This window comes from Mus caroli, chromosome 1 (assembly GCF_900094665.2).
Source record: "Mus caroli chromosome 1, CAROLI_EIJ_v1.1, whole genome shotgun sequence".
NCBI lineage: Eukaryota > Metazoa > Chordata > Mammalia > Rodentia > Muridae > Mus > Mus caroli.
Window position 1 is genome coordinate 146,004,921 of NC_034570.1, and position 21,370 is coordinate 146,026,290.

Genomic DNA, 21,370 nt, shown 5'->3' on the forward strand with positions numbered 1-21,370 from the left:
TAGCCATGAGAGGAATGAAAAGTGAAATAAGAAGTCAGGAGTGAAAGGCAGGAAGCCAGAGCATCACACAACACTCCATCTCTTCCCGAAGGGACTGTAAAGTGACACCATGTGAGGTGTCTTTTCACTCAAAGACAGTCCTACTCTGATAGTGACTACTTTTTAACCTAAAATTAAATAAAAAGTAAAATGGAGCAGATACTATTTTCAAAGTTCAAACTGTGGAGAAAACTGAATAATGCCTGAGATTAGTACCTAAAAAATTCTTCCTATAGACCCCAGATCAAACCACTGTTTTCTGAGATTATTACTGTTCTCTGAGAAATGAATATACAGATAATCTGCAGCATATAATAACGTAAAAGCCATATGACCTCAGAAGAAAGGACAGTTTGCATTTTGATTAGTTCTATGCTTCATGACACTCTCACAGTGTCAGGGGCAGCAGTGGGCACAGCTCCAGCAGTCATGAGTTCAGGACTCCAAGCAGCTGCTCCCCCACAGTGCACAAGCTAGGATGTGTGGTTGGTTAAGTGGATGGAACACATTTCAACTTACAATGTTCTCACTGCACATAGGTTTATCTTCTGACTGAACTATCAGTACACAGTCCCTGATCATCAGTGAGTTTTAGTCAGCACGTAAGACTGCATGATACTCCTTAGGTGATGACCATCTTCATGTTGAAGTATGAAAAACAGCCATTCTTATTTTCATTTACAGTTAAAAATACTAAAATTCAGAGTCGGGAAGTAGAAAAATAGCTGGCTTTGAAGTTAAAAGATCTGAGTTGGAATTCACACTGTCACTTCCCAACCTTATGGTTACAGACGACTCGTACTCTTACATAATCGAGACTAAAACGGGGCTAACTAGGCCTAAGAATAAAAGAGGAAAAGAGAAACAGCAATTCTATTCAAGACACTTTTGTACCTCAGAGCATGCTTCCCTGAGCCCTTCTCATATTTAAAGTGGAAGGGAAGTTCTAGGAGTATGGAGTACCATTAAAAATATTTCAAAGATAATGCCTGAAAATAATTTCAAACTATATATGGAGGCTAAGGGAGTAGCTCTGTGCTAGAGCAATGCTCAGCATGTGTGAGACCCAGACTCAACCTTCACATCAATAAAAAACAGTCAGGCAAAAATGGCACGTGTGCTTGCAAATTGCATTGCAGAGTACAAATGAGAACTGAAGCAACCTCTGATCTACTAAAGTCCTCCACAAATGTGCCAAAACCAAGACAAAACTCCTTTCTGGGACTGGCTCAGTGGTTGAGAGCACTGGCTGTTTTTCCAGAGGACCCAGGTTTAATTCCCAGCACCCACATGGTTGCTTACAACCACCTACAACTCCAGTTCCAGGAGTTTCCATGTCCTCTTCTGACCGCCAAGGACACTAGCTCACACACAGTGCAGACACACACAGGACACCGCCAAGGATACTAGCTCACACACAGTGCAGACACACACAGGGTCAACATTCACATAAAAATATTAAAAAGAAAAGAGAAACTTTCTCTAGTATTTTACTAGTGCTTTTTAAAATATGCTTCTATCATACCATGGAGATCAGATACAGGATTCTTACATGGAAGTTAAAGCTTACAGGAGAACTTAAGAGGTAGAAAAGGGTATTTCATGTTTATGAACCTATAATTTAGATAGGGTAGCACAGTTAAGAAGGGAGCAAATTAAGCCAGTCCTATTCTGTCTAAACTCCCAAGCCCATGTTCTAGCTCTTAACACAAGAAGGATTTTCACTCAGGTGCTGCTTTGTAACTTTCTGGCAGAGGACTTGGTGAAATTGACAAGAGGGAGGTAGTGAAACCTAACTGGAGGCAATAGCAAGTTAGTGGAAGATTTTAAGAACCAATTACAAACATCAAAATTTTTAGTAGATTTCTGTTTTGTTATTATTTTTTTTTGAGTGGGAGGAATTTGGTGGGGAGGTGTTTGAGACAGGATTTTGGTGTGGAGCCTTGGCTATCCTCAAACTCAAAATCCTCCTGACTCAGGCTCTCAAGTGCTGGGATTACTGCCACCACACCCAGCTGTGAAGTTCTTGATGAAGGAAACAGAACAGTGTGTGTAAGTGACAGGGACAAGAAGGACTGGGCGCAGCAGATTCTGGACTTTGTGTCACTTTTCTTTGCTTTAGTCTTTCTGTACCAGCAATGAAACATGAAGTAGGCTCTAATGTTCCACCTTATTTGCTAAGTGTTGACTTCCTTTGGATAAACAAGTATACATTTTGCCTTTAAAGAAAATATGCTCTAGGGTCTCTTTCAAAACCATTAAAAAAATATGTATTAAGCACTGAGAAGCCCGCCTGACTCAAATGCAAACACTGTGTGACAATGAAATATTTCGGTGATGAGTAGATTTTTATTTTCTTTTCCACTAAATAGAATAGAAGCACTATTTTACTGTATGAAACAAGAATTCTTTCAAAATTTTGATGAAAATCATATACTGTGTCCTATTCAAAGTATCACTGAAGAAGCCAAGGTTGAATCGCAGTATAAATATAGTAGGCTTAGCATGCTCAAGACTTTGGGTTAAATCCCCAGCATGTGTGTGTGCTATGTGTGTGCATTCCACTACACTCTAAGACATATATAGATGACATATCTTGTTTACTAGCATAATACCCAACTTGCGAATTTTTCCAACACTTCCTTTAAAATATCTTTTATTTGGGGTGGGGCAGATGGCTCAGATGTTAAGAGCATTGGCTGTTCCTCCAGATGAGCAGGGTCTAACTCACAACTGTCTGCAACTCCAGTTACGGAACAATCTGGCACCTTTACAGCAATATGCATACATAAATATATGTAATATGTATGCATGTATGTATGTATGTATGTATCTTTTGTTGTGGTTGTTTTATGTGTATCTATGTTTCACTTGCTTGAATGTCTGTGTATCAGCTGTGTGCCTGGTGCCCTGGAAGCTAGGAGATAGGATACCTTGGAACTGGAGTTACAAACTGTTGAGTGGCCATATAGGTGGCTGGGAATCAAACCAGGGTCCACTGGAAAAGCAATCAGTGCTCTTAACAACTGAGCCATCTCTCCAGCCCCCTGATATTTCTTAAGAAGTGAATTAAGGCCATAGAAAAAGAGCCCTGCTCTGGCCAATGAGACACTTGGTAGGCAAAAGCAGTTGCTGTGCAAGCCGACTGCCTGAGCTTGATGCCCACAGCCCACATAAAGGGAGGAGAAAACAGACTGCACACAGTTGTCTTCTCATATCACACACACACAATGGCGCACACACGAGGCTCCATTACATACATAACACAATGAAATAAAAATTTAAAAAGAACATAATGCTAATTAAACATGGAAGCTAAAGCATTCCCACTTAAAACAGCATTAATGTTTCTGTTTCCCTCTAACTCAGGTAACTTTTCTTTTCTGGCAGAGGGGATCTTCTTTTCATATTGGAGCTGACTCCACACTGCCTGAACCAATGCTGTGACTGTTAGTGTGACAGGCAAGTTCCTGGCTTGGCATTCAGTGGATGTGGTGATTAGGACAAGGAAGCAGGAAATAGGTGTATCTTCTGATAAATACACCTTGTGTTATTCTTGCTCACTATACTTCTGTGCTTTCTCAAATACAGCTCTGTCACATGGAATGATAGCACACTACCCTATCTGATTGGTTCTGCTTTGTTTACCTAGATTTTAACACTGTGTTATTAGGTAGTACTTGGGGCGTTCTGCAAGCTTAGAAGGAAGACCACGAGTACAACAGAAACAATCACAAGGCCTTGACATGAATTCTATCACTGTTACCCACTTGGTAGTGGGTTTTGGAGGTACAGTCTTCTATGCATATTCATATCCTCAGTTCCTCTACTTCCTAGCTGGAGTACTTGGGCAAATATCTTAACAATTGCCAAAGGATGGATGTCCTCAGGGACATCCATCTCTATTTACACCCCCCCCCCCCCCGGCATAGGGTCTCTCCTATCCTTTAACTTGCCAAGTAGGACTATTTGGCTGACCACCAAGTTCCATTGATCCACCTGTTTCTACCTGCTTAGCACTGGATTACAAGCATGTGCCAGCATACCTGGCTTGTAGTAATGTCACTAACTATCCTGCACCTATTCCTTGCAGGTGATGGCGTTATCCTTTGGCGGGTTACCATGTAACGCTTCATTTACTGCAGCTGCTAATCTATTGTAAACTTGTTATACTTTCATTTTCTTATTAAGGAATGTCATAAGCATGGCTTAATTTTCCCCAAGTTCTCTACTTTTTCTAGTTATGGAAAGGGATTTACTAAGACTTTGTATGTACATATACATACGTACGTATGTACTATGTATGTTTTTTGGACAGGGTTTCTCTGTGTCAAACTCACTCTGTAGACTAGGCTGGCCTTCATCATAATTATGTCTAGGTCCTTTGCCAATTAAGGAGTCAATTTGAATTGTTTTCTATGTGGTGGTTAGGTTGCAGCTGAAATATCATTCCTTTCAGCTGTCCATTTCCAAGGCAAGAGTATTCTTTGCCTCAGTGATGTAGGGTTTGGTGATTGGCTTTAGTGTTTGACAGGACAGGCTTTCTTTGGACCTGCTGTGTGATTTTCTTTGGCAGAAAAAGAGGCTTTAATGCATCTGTGCCATAGGACTTGCTTTCCTCAGAGCCTCGTGAGGGGCTTCCTTGGGAAAGGCTTGCTTCATGAGGTGGGGCTCCAGAATGAACACACATGGACCAGCCCCACTCCAACTGACAGTAAGAGCTAAGCACGGATAAAACAGGGCAGAAGCAGTTCTACTGATGAGCTTAACCCACTCCAGTCAGTTTCCAGCTGAAAGGCTCCAGCAAGAACAAATTACAGTTATTTCAATTACCATGTTTTGTGTGGATTTAGATGTGGCAATGACAGCTGATGAGCATTCTTATGATGGGGAACTATAAAGACAACTGGGGGAGATTCATAAACAATCTCCTCACATATAGTAGAAATAAGGCCTTATAGTCTATTTGCCTGCTTATTGTTTCTTTCTGCCCCTTTTTCCCGCTAAAAATACATCAATACAATAAATTCATTTTTTTGCTGATAGCATCAATATAAAATTATATGTATAGATTAAAACAAAAATTTTAAATTCTACCAAGTCTCAACTTTCTCTCCAATCAGACATTGTTGTATAAGTTGAATTCAAATAATTTTCACCTTTGCTTCCTTTAAGCATCAAAAATCTTACAACTTCTGACCAATAAAGTATTACAGATACTTCAAGATCTTTTTTTTTTCTTTTTCTTTTTTTAAATTAGGTATTTTCTTCATTTACATTTCCAATGTTACCCCGAAAGTCCCCCAACCCCCCCCCCCCNCTCCCACTTCTTGGCCCTGGTGTTCCCCTGTACTGAGGCATATAAAGTTTGCAAGACCAATGGGCCTCTCTTTCCACTGATGGCCGACTAGGCCATCTTCTGCTACATATGCAGCTAGAGACACGAGCTCCGGGGGGTACTAATTAGTTCATATTGTTGTTCCACCTATAGGGTTGCAGACCTCTTTAGCTCCTTGGGTACTTTCCCTAGCTCCTCCATTGGGGGCCCTGTGATCCATCCAATAGCTGTGTGCCTCCACTTCTGTGTTTGCTAGGCCCCGGCGTAGTCTCACAAGAGCCAGCTATATGCAACATAATTTATATACAAATGCTATTTTTCTTTTTCTGTTTTTTTGTTTTCTTTTTTGAGATAGGCATTCTGTGTATCCCTGGCTGTCTGTAGACCAGGCTGGCCTTGAACTCACAGAGATCCACCTGCTTCTGCCTCTCAAGTGTTGGGATTAAAGGCATGCCCACCACCATCCAGTTGAAATGCTAACTGTTTTTATGAGTTTCAAGAACAACTAAGAAAACCAATATGACAAGAGAAAAGAACAAAAATGGAATTAAGGTTCAGTGTGGTGTTACTTTTTATAATTAATGTTATGTAGAGAAATAATTTATTTATACAGTAGTTTATATATAAAAACAATTATAGCTGTTTGAAAAATCAGCACAATAACAGCAGAAAATGGCAATTACTAATTAGGAAAAAACCAGTATATTTATATTTTGGTTTTCTGGTTCCAACAGGTCTTTAGCCAATCTTGTTGAGATAGTCTGTAAAAGAGTTTCTTCCCCTGTGAGGACATTACAACAGAATATATTAACTTCCAAAAGAGTTAATGTTTTGAGATACTTTCAATAGTAAGGCAAAAATGAGAACATTTACCCAAATGGGTTTTTTTTTTTTGTTGTTAATAGAAGATATATCTTTTAAAGTTAATAGAACAAAGATTTCCCTAGAGAATTAAAAACCACAATTACCATTCTATTATAGTATAAGCAGATTAAAATGTGGACTAGAAGCCCATTATTCAGGGCAGCAAGTGGGTAGCAACTGGCTGAACCCCAAAGAAGCAGCACTTCAGGACTGTGTGTGCTCACTCAAAATAATGAAGCAGTTACTGCTCCAAAGGTACTGACTGGAGCCGAGAAAACCTCTGTGAGAGGATCAGCCTTCAGAATGCATAACGCGATCCAGACGAGATCTGGCACCAATAACATGGGTGTAAGTGAACTCTAGAAACAACCTCTTTCAAAAAATTAGATAGCAAATCCTACCCTCACCCTAAGAAGTCTCAGAAAACGTGACATGTAAGCTGCCCCGCCCCATCCCTATATTTATGTGAACTAGGAATTAATGTGTATTACAGAATGTTAGAGGCTACCGATGCAACCCAATCTGGGGACAGACTCTCTCCCTACAACTTGCTAGAAGCAGTAACAACACACCTTTCTGCTACTGTACTCCCCAAGTAGCTTTCCTTGCAAAGCAACGAAAGCTTAAGGAAACCAGAACCCACTTAAATTCTTCCCACCTCCCCCAGTCCCAAGTTCCAAGAAAACACTTGCAGGAGTTACAAATGTGCTCATGTAATGAAATATGAATTTTTAAACATGGATATTGGCTGCTAGCTTCCTTTGTCTCAAAAATCAATGACAGAAAATAAATATACTGACTTATTTCAAATGTGTTTCTTTTTTAATATAACAAAAGAAGCCAAACTGAAATATTATCATGATTAATCTCCCTAAATAGGCTGCCTAAATCCTCACCTCAAAACTGATTCTAGGTACAGAGTTAATGCATACACCTCCATTTTTACAAATCACGCAGCACTGTATAAAACAACCTCCGTAACAATTTTGAAAGTGCACTTAATATAATGCTGTTACTATGGTAACCCTGGCAGGCTAGTTCTTTGAAAAGAATCACATCAGAGCCTGAGCAAGGTTGTGACATGATGTTTTACTCTTCTTTCCTCACAATGTCTCTTTTGCAACAGCACACACTCAATAGAAAAGTACCTACATAATTAGTCATTCTGACTTCATTCTTTTGACTCAGTTATTATTTCTAAAGTCTTTGTTTTTTTAAGACACTGTTCAAGAAAATAACGTAACTTAAGGCTGAGGCAATGGCCCAATTGGTAGAATGTTTGCCTAGCATGCATGAAGCCCTGAGTCTGATACCCATCACCACATAAAACTGGGTACTGTTACATATCCATGCAATAATCCCAGCACCCAAGAAAGAAACAGAGAGAAGAGGATCCAAACTTCAAAGTCATGCTTGCTACTTAATGAGTTTGAAGCTAGCCGGACCTATGTGTGGCCTGGCCCTGTCTTTTGTTAATTTTTATGTAAAACCTTGTCTCCCCCCTCCCCTCCCTCTTCAAGACAGGGCTTTTCTGTGTAACCCTTGCTATTCTGGAACTCACTATATAGACAAGGGTTGCCTTAAACTCAAAGATCTACCTGCCTCTGCTGGGATTAAAGGCACGTACTGATACCACCTGACATGAGACCGTATCTTGAAGGAAGGAAGGAAGGAAGGAAGGAAGGAAGGAAGGAAGGAAGGAAGGAAGGAAGGAAAAAAATGAAACCTGACCACAATTCAAATGTCAAAATTTTGTCATTCCAAGTTCTAGGCTTTTTGGTAAAAAAATTATTGATGTATTCAATATGCAGCAATCATAAAATATTTTTAAAACTTTAGGAATATGATTAGCATAAACAATAAATGGTCTCTCCATTTTCCTCTCCATGCCATTCATGTAGCACACCTATAGAGTCTATACTGTGATTTCAGGAACAAGTCTTAAAAAAAATTCTGTGAAGTAAATAGACATAGGTATTATTATCTCCACTTTAATGATATGGCTATGTGTGAGACAAAAACAGTCGTGACAAATGGGGCCAAGGCAAACAGAAGTAGGAAACAGGATTGTTTCTCTTCACATTGCAAGGTGAGGCTGGCATGAGCCCCATGGCAAAGTGACTGCCTGGCACACCACTCAGGCCCCTGAGCACAATCCTGGTATCACAAAAATGAAATAAAGAGCCAGGCAGAGCAGCTCACACCTGTATTCCCAGAACATGGGCAGTGGAGGCAGAAGGACCAGACGTTCATGGTCATCCTCAGCTACATGTCATCTGGACATCAGCCTTCATCTGGGGCCTATCAGGCTATGTGAGAGACTTCTGCTGGGGGCTTTGCTGATACACGTCTTATACAAAGTAGTACTCTATTTTGAAGCCTTTCAAACCTCCATAAAATTTACCAATCTAACCATTCCTTAGTATATACAGCTAAACAAAGCCCAATAATTTTAAGACAGATACAGGGAAAATTCTCTTAGCACCTTGTAGTGAAAGGATATAATCTGACATCTTTTTTGTTGTTTTTGAGAAAAGAGTATAATTTACAGTTTACATATATATGTAGCAGATAAGTCATCAATGTATCAAATATATCAATGTAAAACTACACATTAAACCATAGTTAAATAGGATATATATATATATTTTTTTTCCTAGTACAGAACTGCTTCATTTAAAGATAAATTGATAAATTATGTTGGGTCGAACCTCTGTTCCCATTCCCCAACTCCTTGTGATACTGAGGACAGAACATCCATTTCTACATACGCCAACTGTGCAAATGCAGAGGTCAGAAAACAACCTGAAGGAGGCAGTTCTCTCCTTCCACCATGGGTACTCAGGGACTGAACTCAGGTTGTCAGGCTTGGCTGCAGGTGCCTTTACCTGTGAAGCCATTTTGCTGGCCCATCCCAGCCTTCTTTGTACTTTTTCTTACACTATGCTGAGGTCTGAACACAAGAACTTCATGTACAATAATAGGTAAGCTACATTCTCCATTATACTTATTTTGAGACAGGGTCTTGCTAGGCTGGTCTGAACTCACTCTGTAAATGGGGCAGGCCTTGGACTTGGGATCCTTTTGTGTCGTTATATAAACTGAAGTTCCCACAGGAAAAACAGCCAAGCCAGTGTTAAAGGAGATTCTACGAGGCTGCACATCATGGCTGAGCCTCTTGACTGTATGTAGTGAGAAGACCAGAACCAGATTACCTTACACTGTCCACGCCTGTATCCGAACAACTCTGTGACTACAGAAATCTGTCAAATGTATTCTTTGTGTGTGGAGAGTTTGGTTATCAGTGTTTTCCCCAGTCATTCTCTACATTATTTTTTGAGACAGGGACTCTGATTTAACTTAGAGTTCAATGACATGATTAGTATGACCGGCAAGCAAGTCACAATGTCTATCTCCCCAGAGCTGGGATTATAGGTGCTTGCTGCCGTGCACAGCCTTTACATAGGTGTTGGGGACCAAATTCACATACTCAAGTTTGTGCAGCAAGCATTTTACTGAGTTATCACTATAGCCCTAAAATGTATGCTTAGCAGAACACTAACCTTACCAAATCTAAAAGCTAAAAATTTTATCAGACATCCCAGACCTCTACAGAGTTTCCCTTGGTTTGCCGTGGCCTGTTTACTTGTAGTCACCATCAATGTGTTCAGTAAATACCTTGATTTATGATTTTCTTTGTTCTGTAACTAATAAAATCTTACGTAACCACTTCCAATGGTCACAACCTGAATCTGTGCTCCCAGGCTATTGTTACTTATGTTTGCCTCAGGAATAAACTATCTCTTATTTCCTGAGGTGAGTGCTGTATTTTGTGTCAACAGCACCAACAGCCTGGGCAACTTTCAGCTTCTTAATGAATATATTACTAGAATAATATATTCAAGTAGTCATTTTTACCTAAGATGGGAGACAGGTGTGTCTCTGATAATTTAGCAAAAGGAGCCACATAGCATCTTGCACCAAATTAATTGTCAAATTTACAAATTCTCTAATAACTTTATAAATGACAGTGCATGCTGGTACTGACTACTGGCATTCCCTAGCAAGAGCTAAAATTATGGGAGCTGTGGGATGCCTCCTTCACTGAGGTACTCAGTCACATTCTATCACTTAGCAGGAATGGCGACCTGGTGGCAAAGTTATTGGCTACATTTATCAATACTGTTCTAAGCACAGAATCTATGTCAGAGTGTATATGCTCAGAGGCACCAATCTCATGGTGCTGTGTCCTCATCTGTCATGACATCAGATACATGTTAGAGCAACAGTAGCTTTGTACCTCTGAATAAATCTCCCAATACAGCCTCACAAAAAAGGTTACTGAGAACAATTTACCTGAGTATTTAAAAAGCACTCTACTAATCTGCATTAGTCACATCTCTTTGCACTGTTTAAGGTGTGGGCTGACGCTGTCTATTCGGCAGACAAAGAAGGAATGCATTTTAGTACAAGGAAGGGAAATCACTGATTGACAGTTCTTGGGGAAAGGTTAAAAATTCAAAAGGAGTGTTCAGCATGTGGCTATGAACTTAAAAGCTTTTTTTTCTCTTCCCAACAGAAGAGCAGTAGCAAGTAATAGCAGGTTGCCATGGAGACGAGAAACTAGAGGGATCAGAGAACTCAATTTGCAGTTAAATGGGCTGGAAACAATCCTTACTAGTTGGTGAAAGAAAATGATTAAAAATATACTTGATTGCCAGAGGGATTCTTGTGCACCTAGCCATCTCTTAACCTCATTAATGAACAAGGAAATCTCAAAAATACCCTCTAAACCAGTAAATGAAAACCCAAGGCATCCATAGGTTAAAGCCACTGAGCATCAGTCAGGATTCAAACAACATCACAATTCTTATCCAACTGACTGCAAGTCTTGTTCATGATATTTGCTAATATCCATTGAAATGAGATTAAAACTGTGTTCAAGCGCCTCAGCAGAACCAGCAGCAGGGATGGCAAAGTCCAGGAAAGCAGATGTGAGAAGTAAGAGCTAAGATGTCAAAAGCTCAGCATACCTTTGTGAGTGCTGTACAGGGCTGCAAATGTCACGGTGAAGAAAGTTGTGGAGTATTTGCCAGCATTTACTAGATGAGGAAAAGCCCTCCTCGTGTCACGGTATCGGCGCAGGCACTGGATGAAGCGAAGCCAAGCAGGAATACACTGAACAATGGCTCGCACACCATACGAATATTTGTGGCAAAATTCTGGTTCTGTGAAGATTTCAAAGAAGAAGGAAAAAAATTACAGTTCAAAAAGATGAATTGCTCACATTCTTTAGTCACACAGTATAACTCCCATCAGTGTGTGCATAAGACCCCAGCCTGTGGGTTCACAGTCACTTTCTCCTGTGCAGGTGCCATTTGTTCTCGGTCTTTAGTGGCTGATAAGCCAAGGCGACTAACGGGAAAATATGTTCTTTGAGATTTCTGAGTATCCTAGAATCAAAAGTGTAATCGAAAGTGTCTACGAATAAAAGGAAGAAAAACACATGCTTTGTTCTATGACTTTAAACATATGGAAAACCTAAAAACATCACAGGTACCATGACAGTTTTATAAGTGGCAAGCTACTATAAAACAGACCCCGAGTACATCTTCTGTGCCCTCCCTTCTAATCAAGAACAAGCCTGTGCTTCATTATTGGTTTTTATTGCTGCTTTGCAGTGGTTGTAGTTTTTGAGACAGGATTTCATTATGCATCCCAGGCTGTGCAGGGACTATCCTATGGTTTCAGCCTCCTCAGTGGTGGGACTGCAGAGGCTTGGTAGGCTGCCACACCCAATGTATCATAATCTTTTGTGAGAACACGCTATAGAACTGTCTATATTAGACCTGTTATGAACGCTAACTACTGAACTTGGCATTACCCAAGCATGGGTAGAGCTAGAAGGTCAAGACTTCTGAATTGACCAGGATGTTCTCAAGGCACTTGACCTGATTCTAAGCAATCAGTACTTAGATTCACTGGCACCTACAATGGCATCTTGAGCATTTCTGTGAGGACAAATTGCTGGCACTCTAGGATTTGTGATATAGCTACCAACACATATGAATGTTGAGAGATAACTGCAGAATTCTTTAAGTTGTAAATTTCTTGGCAAATGGTTGACTAAAACCCTAACACAACTTACAAGCCAAATGATTTCAATAAGGAGATTGCTAGCCGAGTGCCAAGCACATTTAATTACATGTGTAATGCTATTGGATGAGTTTTCATCATGACCTTAACTGTCGCAGTTATCATTCCCAATAGTTCTTGGTTTATGCTGGCAATCCAGCAGTGTGAATACAAAATCATACTCTACCTTGTGGATCATTTGGCAACAGGCCCTTACTCTCATCCCATTTAAGCTCAAAACTGTAGAAGCAGATCATATATTCCAGGTCCATGAGAATCACTGACAGGCTGTTCAGCTGATCGGCCAGCCAGAAATCAGCAAAGCCTACCTTATGGAAGGGAGCAGTAAATACTCGAAACTGAGAAAAAGAAAGGAAAAAAAAAATGAGAAACAGTTCTCCAGTTCAAGGCTGACTGACCATTCAGAGTGACTGCTGATGAAAAGGAAGCCAATAAATCACAGACATACACAAAGCCCAGACAATGAGGTTGGGTCAAGTAGGAAAGTAGGAAAGAGTTGAGTGAAAAGGTAAACAGTGCTCATGGGTGAGTATGGGGTTGTTGGTAGGTAAAAAACAGAAAGCAAGAGGAGGGAGAATATACTAGGCATAGTGGTTCATTGCTGTAAGCCGGCATTTAGAAGGCTGAGGCAGGACTGCAACAAGCTTGAGGCTAGCCTGTGCTACAGAGTAAGACCCTGTCAAGAAGAAGCTGATGGCAGCACAGAGAGGCAACCTGGTGTTATGCTACAAAGCATTTCCTGGATAGGGGACATTCTTTGCCTAGAAAAGACAGGAAGGGCCAGACAGTGGTAGCGCATGCCTTTAATCCCAACAGTAGGGAGACAGAGACAAGCAGACCTCCGAGTTTGAGGCCAGCCTGGTCTACAGTGAGTTCTAGAACCAAGGCTGCACAGAAAAACCCTGTCTCAAAAAACCCAGGTAGGGTGTGTGTGTGTGTGTGTGTGTGTGTGTGTGTGTGTGTGTAAACAGGCAGGGAAGGTGATTACATCATCTGAGGCATGTCACATTCTCTAACCTAAATGACATTCTTAGAGCACTGGGTTTCGAACCCAGGACCTTGTGCATATAAGGCAAGCACTCTACCACTTAATTGCACCCTAGCCTATGTAATATTGATTTCACTAATGTGATGGCAATGACTATGCTCACCTTGTAATTTCCACAAAAATCACCTCTCTGACCATTATTCTGAAAATAATGATAAATCTATAAAGCAAACTTACTGAACACTAACTCATGTAATATATTCTCTTAGGGTTTATGGAATAGTATAGCTCAATCTTTATAACAATTCTTTTCTTAAGGGGAGTAGGTTGAGACAGACCTCACTATGTAGCCCAGGCTGGCCTCTAACTTGAAATTCTCCTGCCTTTACTCACGAAGTGCTAGGATCATAGGTATGTAGCAGCATGCTTAACTTTCTCTCACAGCAATTCCAAAGCTAGGTCCTTTGTTATTCCCATTAACACAAACTCATCTTGACATGTTCTGTATAAACCTGTTATAATTGCAAAGGAAATCCTGGCACTGCAGAGCAGAATCAGACACTAGTGCAATCACCAGGGATAAACTCAAGTTGTTCAAAGGACCCGGACAATCCTGCACGAAGGAGTATGGATAAAGATAGCTTTTATCTTTATCCTCTTAGATTCCCTTGTTTTTATTATACAAAAGAAAATGTATAAGATAATAATAAAGTATTCCTTTGACACAGTAGTAATTTTGAAAATGCGTTAAAATTCCTAGCTCTCTGGATGTATAGCTGTATTCACTTAGTAGACACATTCAACCTGGGAATCTATGGCAACCCTCCTCTCAGATGTGGCTGGTTCTTTCTACTCATTCTATAAGCATTTCTCTCAGAAACACATGACTATATAGTACGAATCGTCCTGAGTGTCATCTATAGCAGATACTGTATTGAAGCTAGATTTGGAAACAATAATAACAAGTTTTGAGATACTGGTCTCTGAGACTGATATCTTTTGGTTCCATGATCTTCTGGAACTGGAATTATAGGCAGTTTTGAACTACCATTTGAGTGCTGAGAACCAAACCTGGGACCTCTGGAAGGCAGCCTGTGCTCTTAATCACTGAGCCATCTCTCCAGCCCCTTAAGTTCATGTGCATGTATGTACAATTTTATTATACAACTAAAGAAACTATTGGTTAAAAACTGCTCTATAGCCAGGTGGTAGTGGCACATGCCTTTAGTCCCAGGGAGGCGGAGGCAGGCAGATTTAGGTGCTTTCAAGACTTAGCCTTTTTTGCAGATCGGGTGCCAGGACAGGACAAACAGGGCCACACCTAGATACCCTGCCTTGAAAACAACAACAATAAGAAAACAAAACAAACTGATCTCTAAATGATATTACTAAGGACTCCATGTTAAATCTTTAGTTAGCTACTAAAAGAACATGTAATGTTACTATTGGAAAATCTGGGGCTTTACTTGTGCCTCCTAATTGAGCAAATACAGAGACAAGAAAGAGGACAAACCCCCGCTGAGTATAAATAGCACTAGATCAGACTTACCAACATTGCAGAGAGTTAGGACTTAAAGTCCTTAGGCTTTTTTTTTTTTTTTTTTGGAAGGGAAGGTAGCATATGTCAATTTCAAAGATTTCCATATAACTATGAATATAAATGGTGAGCGGTCTTTACTGTTAAGACCAAGCATTTTTCACAGTAAAAATGGAGGTGAAAATCAAGGGAAATAAGAATTTTATTTTAGGACAAGTATTTAAAAAACATTTCCAAAGAAATATAACTAAAGTGAAAACATTCTATTAATTTTTTGACATACACTTTAGGGACTATCTTATCAATGAAGTTTGAATAAAATACATAGGTCAACTGATTTTAAATGACCTATACACTTGCGTTTTAGTAACAATATTACAAAAGCAACAAATTACTCTTTCTTTCTCCGACTCACTGCTTCCAGGAAGGCTTTTACTAGTGTGTCAATCCTTCTTATACATCCCGCCAGCCTATTCAATCAACCAGTCTGCATTATTAACACAGTGCAGACCCAGACATAAACATCCACTCAACAGAGATCATCGTTCAACTAATCAGAGAAAGTAGTCATGCGTGAAATCATGGCTTCCTACTTAGATAAAGGACGCACTGGGGAACTGCACACAGGTACACACTTACATCATCCTGGTATTGCAATAGTATCACAGTAAGCTTTCAGAATCTTCCAAAACACCTCATTTAGAAATAATTTTATAGGAAAACTAGAGGTGTCTCAGTAGTTAATGTTCTTGCTGCTCCTGTGGAGGATGGGGGTTCAGTTCCCAGCACCTCTTTTGGCTTCTATAAATACCAGCCATGTATATGGTATACATACATATATGTAGGCACCCACATATATGAATGAGGTAAAAATAGACAAACCTTTTAACAAATAAACACTTTATAGGAATTTTACAATTATAGGTAATCTAAGATAATACTAACGTAAATACAGTATAAAGTGACCTTGGACTTCTGATCCTTCTGCCTTGAACTCCTAAGTAAGGAATTCATGATACTACTATGCCTGGCTCTCTTTTCTTTAGAAAGAAAAAAAAAAGTTCTATATATTGCCACACTGGTTAACTAATCAAAATGTATAAAATCAACTCACTATCTGGTCACTTTATACTTCATTTTAGGATGAAAAAAATGTCAAGCACTTTCCCAGGGCTGCCACGTTTAAACTTCCCAGGTTATCTGGTATCCATCAAAAGCACCTGCTCCTGATGCTGGGCGCCACTCACACGGTGCGATGTGCCTCTGAGGCTGTGCAACCCAGCAGCCATGTGTGGCATTGGAGGAAGCCAATGCTAAGGCACTATTCTAAAAATGTTGTGTACGCCTTCTAGACTTACCAGAAGTTTAAGCAGCCAAAATCTGGATTTATAGTAGAAAGTTTTGGTGGGGTTGATAAGAAAGAAGACCATAAACCCATAAAGGGCAAGTGGATACACATATATAGGGATGATACTAATTGGAGCGAAGAAGCATGCCAGAAGGCTCAGGCACCACAAGATCCCCAGGAATCCAGCAATCTATAAAGTACAGGGAACACAAAAGAGAGAAAGTTACTTCTTATCATTACACAGAATAATCTTTAATAAACAAAAATAAGAAAAAACGATTAACAATCCAACAATCCTCAAATGGGAGGCAGACTTGAGCAGGTATCAGGTCGGCCACTCAGAGTGGAGTACACTCATGAGACTCCCAGTGAGTCGGCCATTCACTTAGTGAGGACATGCTCACAAGACTGTGCTTTATTACCTCAAAGAGATGCTGATGAGACAAATTGTTTCTTGGATTAAGTTCAAAGATGAGGACATGATTTACTCCAGCTTGTCTCCAACCATATGTGTTGATGCCCAGTAGAAAAAGGAATTCAATCAGAAGAAAGCCACCCCGATAGATTCTTATCAAGGGCCATACAGTTCTATCTGTTTCAAGTTTAAATACAGCTGAAAGAAAATGTAATGGTTAGTTATGAAATCTACAATGCTCCCTTTAATTATCTTTTCTCTTCATTCTCTGAGACATAGCCCTACACAGGACGTTGCTACAGAGACAATCTGTATCTAGATTATCTTAAGAGTCTTGCCCCAAGGTGCTTTTTTCTGCCTCTTTGCTCTGAAAAGTGCAATTAGAACAATTTCTCTCAAATTTTTTTATCATGTTATTCCATTGATCTATAAGTTTTTAATTTTGTTTTGTTTTCTAAATTATAGGACAACAGGGTTATAAAACCAGTTTTTGTTTTTGTTTTGAGATGTGCAGTCGTGGCTATTCTAGAACATGCTATGTACTCAGAGATCTTCTTGCTTCTGCCTCCTGTGTGCTGGCATTAAAGATGTGCACCACCATGCCTAGTATAAGACTAGTTTTGTCAATGGGAGCTTCTTGTATGGTACAACCTCTTCAACATTGCTTTCCCTGTCATTACACTGGCTACATTAATTCCTACCTCACAGATTTGTTGCAAAATGAAAAGACATAAAACACAAGAAGACAATGAGAGAATTTAAATGCCATATAAATAAATCATAGTCAACATGTATAGAATGCTTAATGAGGTGAGGACTTAGTCTTATTCCTGGTGCTATTCTATGTAATAGTTAGTCTGAATCATTATAATTGCTTTGTGAATTTAAATTACTATGTCTATGTTGACTGAGAAAACTGGAGCACAGATAGGTTACATAATTTGCTCTGGATTATTGAGCTAAAATGTAGCCTTTGGTTGGCCTGGCCTTGAACTTGAAGGAGCCCGCTTGCCTCTACCACCACACCTTTATAACTGCAACCTTTATAACTTTGTACAAAGCTGGTGCTCTCAAGTACTGTGTTGCTCACATGCCCATTCCAACACTCAGTACCATCTCTACTCTACAGCTTTCCTAGAGTTATGATGTTCAAATCCTTCAGCTCTGAGATCTCAGCTCTTAAAGATATCCAATCTGCAACTTACTTTTCCCAACCACATCCTACAACACTCCCAGTGACTGGCATGATACATCACATCTTTTATAAAAGTGAGTTTCCCCAGCACCTACTGTGTTTCTTTCATTTCATCTCTACCAAGTTATAATTACTTAATTTAAACAACCATTTATTATTTATAAAAATATTTAATAGCTTAAAAGTAACAGAGTAAAGAAAATGCTTGCTTTGCAATCAAACATATAAACCAGATATCAAATCTTAGTAGGATAAGTTATTTAACTTAGAGTTTCTAGTTCTCAGTTTCCTCTTGGTCAGTGGAAATATCATCTGTTCTCACACTGGACTTGATCCCCAGTACGGCATAAAACTTGAATTATATATGCAGCACTTGAGAGGCGAAGGCAAAAGGATCAGAGGCTCATAGTCATCTTTAGCTACAAAGTAGTTTTGAATTCAGCCTGAACTACAAGAGACATATTAAAAACAAAATAAAACAAAACAAACAACATACTTTCACAAACTTGTTAAGATTAAAAGTGAAGAACAAATCAAATACCTAATGTTTGACATATTGTGTATATACTGGTTTCTATTACTTGAAAAAACTTATATCCAACATTATCCTAAGAACTGGGGATTGAATAGTGCAGATATCAATCTCCACTTAACAACTATGTAACAACAGTAAGGTATATAGTGAGAGGGAAGGCAGTAAAACAGCAGGCTGAGACTCTTAGGAGATTATACTTGCCTTATTACAGAATGAAGAATGAGGCCCTGGAATCTCTAGGGACTCCAGGTAGAGAGGAAGAACAAAAAGCTCAGTGATCAAAGGCCAAGGTCACTGACTGGATAGAACTAAAGTTCCCAGGGACATATCAGCCTGGGCTTCACAGTGCTTTGTTCAGATTTAGGCTTTTATTCTGATGTATAAACTGGTAGAAAGCTTTGAATACAAGTGCCACATTAACGGACTATTCTAGCTGTTAGGTGACAAATGGACTATAAGAGAACCAGCAGAGTCAAAATTAGTTAAAAAATTAGATAAGTAGAAAACCACATTTGTAGCTTTATATTATGAAATCTAAGACACCAGATATATTACAAAATATGATTCCAAAGAATCCACAATAAACCTGTAAGAGTTAGTAGCTTCAGCAAAGTTGCAGAACACAAAGTCAATCAACACACAAAATTCAGTGGTATATATATATATATATATATATATACCACTGAATTTTGCTGATATATATATATCAGCAATAAGCAATCTGAAAATAAAATTAGGAAAACAATTTTAATTATAACAGTATCTAAAAGAATTAAACATTTAAACTGGGCAGTGGTGGTGCACACCTTTAATCCCAGCACTTGGGAGGCAGAGGCAGGTGGATTTCTGAGTTAGAGGCCAGCCTGGTCTACAGAGTGAGTTCCAGGACAGCCAGGGCTAAACAGGGAAACCCTGTCTTGAAAAACAAAACAAAACAAAACAATTAAACATTTAGTAGTAATCTTAACCATGGAGGTCAAAGTCTCACATGTCAAGAGTAAGGAACTAAAGTAGACTGAAGTATATAGAAAGAAATGCCACGGTCGCTGACTTGTTGAGACTTGATATTGCTAAGATGGCAGCATATCAATCTACACATTTCATACAATCCCTATCAGAATTCCAATGGCCATTTTATTTTCAGAAAAACAAAAAAAAACAAAAAAAACCAAAAAAACCCAGAACAGTCAAACCTCAGATTTACATGATAAAAGGTCTCCAATAACCAAAATAGTAATAAAACATTAATAGTTGGAAAATTCATACTCAAGTTTTGAATGTACTATAACAGCACAATAATCAAAACAGTGTACAAGGGTATAAAAATGATTTATACACAAATAGACAAGGATTGAAAAACCCCAAATAAACCATATATCTATGACCAGCTGACATTCAACAAGTGAACCAACATCCCGTGGGAAAAACATTCTTCAGCTAGTGCCAGGATAACTAGGCATCGAAAGAAAGGAAGAAAGAAAGAAAAGAAGAGAAGAGAAGAGAAGAGAAGAGAAGAGAAGAGAAAGCAGCAGCAGAAAGAACCCTAATCTTACAATACAGACAAAAATTATTATTTTCTTTATTCTTTGAGACAGGGTTTCTCTGTGTAGCCCTGGCTGTCCTGGAACTCACTCTGTAGACCAGGCTGGCCTGGAACTCAGAAATCCGCCTGCCTCTGCCTCCCAAGTGCTGGGATTAAAGGCGTGTGCCACCACGCCCAGCCAAAAATTATTTCAAAACTGAAAATAAGCTGAGTATGGCAGCACGTGACTTTAATCTCAGCACTTGGAAGGCAGAGGCAGAACACCAGCCTGGTCTACAGAGTGAGCTCAAGGCCAGCCTGATGAGACCTTTTTTAAAAGACCTTAACACATGAACTAAAACTATTAAATATTCATTGGGAAAAAGAAAAGATAAATCAGAACAATGTAGTATTTGGCTGTGTGTGTGTGTATATATATATATATATATATATATATATATATATATATATATATGTGTGTGTGTGTGTGTGTGTGTGTGTGTGTGTGTGTGTGTGTGTAAATAAATACAAAAAAGAAAAAAATCAGATAATTTGAACAAAAAATTCTTAAGAATGAAAGAAAAATTGTAAATCATCTCTCTGAAAAGTAACTATTTAGAATATATAAAGAGCCCTTCCAGTCAGACCAGCACCGGGGTAGCTAGGGCACAGACTCGGCTGACACCCGCCAGCTACTCACAACACCAGCCACGGGATCTTAAGACTTCAGGTGATCCGGCCACCCTCCGGACCAGAGGACAGGTCTCCGCCTGGCCCGGGAGCCCTTTGCCTCAGGAGCGGTGGAAGCCATCTTATTTCCGGGACTCCACCGAACTTAGGAACTTAGTCGGCACAGGTGAGAGTGTGCACCACGGAACCTGACAGCTTCTGGGACAGGCAGGAGCCACAGAGCCTCTGAGGCAGCACCCTTTTCGAGATCAAGACATCCCACCACCCTCCCGGCCAGAGGACAGGTGTCCACCCAGCCCGGGAGCCCTTGGCTTCAGGATCTGCGGGGGCCATCTTGGTTCCGGGACTCCACCGAACTTAGCAGCTTAGTCTGCACAGGTGAGAGTGTGCACCACAGAACCTGACAGCTTGTGGGACAGGCAGGAGCCACGGAGCTTTTGAGGCAGCGCCCTTTTCGGGCCCTAGACATCTGGCCACCCTCCAGGCCAGAGGACAGGTGTCCACCCAGCCCAGGAGGCTTTTGCCTCTAGATTGGCGGTAGCCATCTTGGTTCCGGGACTCCACCGAACATAGTCCCACAGGTGAGAGTGTGCAGCACACAAGCTGACAGCTTCTGTGACCCGCCAAAGCAACACAACTTCTGGGAAAGGTCCTGTTTTGGGCCTTCATCTTCTGCCAGGAGGAGGTCCAAACACCAGATATCTGTGCACCTTCCCTGTAAGAGGAGAGCTTGCCTGCAGAGT

At 39.9% G+C, this 21,370-nt stretch overlaps 1 protein-coding gene across 1 annotated transcript in view; it reads right to left on the reverse strand.

Annotated features, from left to right (window-relative positions):
- The window catches only part of Xpr1 (xenotropic and polytropic retrovirus receptor 1), a 144,880-nt gene that overhangs the window by 21,015 nt on the left and 102,495 nt on the right, over positions 1–21,370 (reverse strand). Inside the window, exons 8-11 of the mRNA XM_021176967.2 lie at positions 16,693–16,883; positions 16,281–16,460; positions 12,564–12,735; positions 11,275–11,469 (exon numbers count right to left, since the gene is read on the reverse strand). Of these exons, the coding sequence (XP_021032626.1) occupies positions 11,275–11,469; positions 12,564–12,735; positions 16,281–16,460; positions 16,693–16,883 (738 nt within the window). The remainder of the gene's footprint in view (positions 1–11,274; positions 11,470–12,563; positions 12,736–16,280; positions 16,461–16,692; positions 16,884–21,370) is intronic.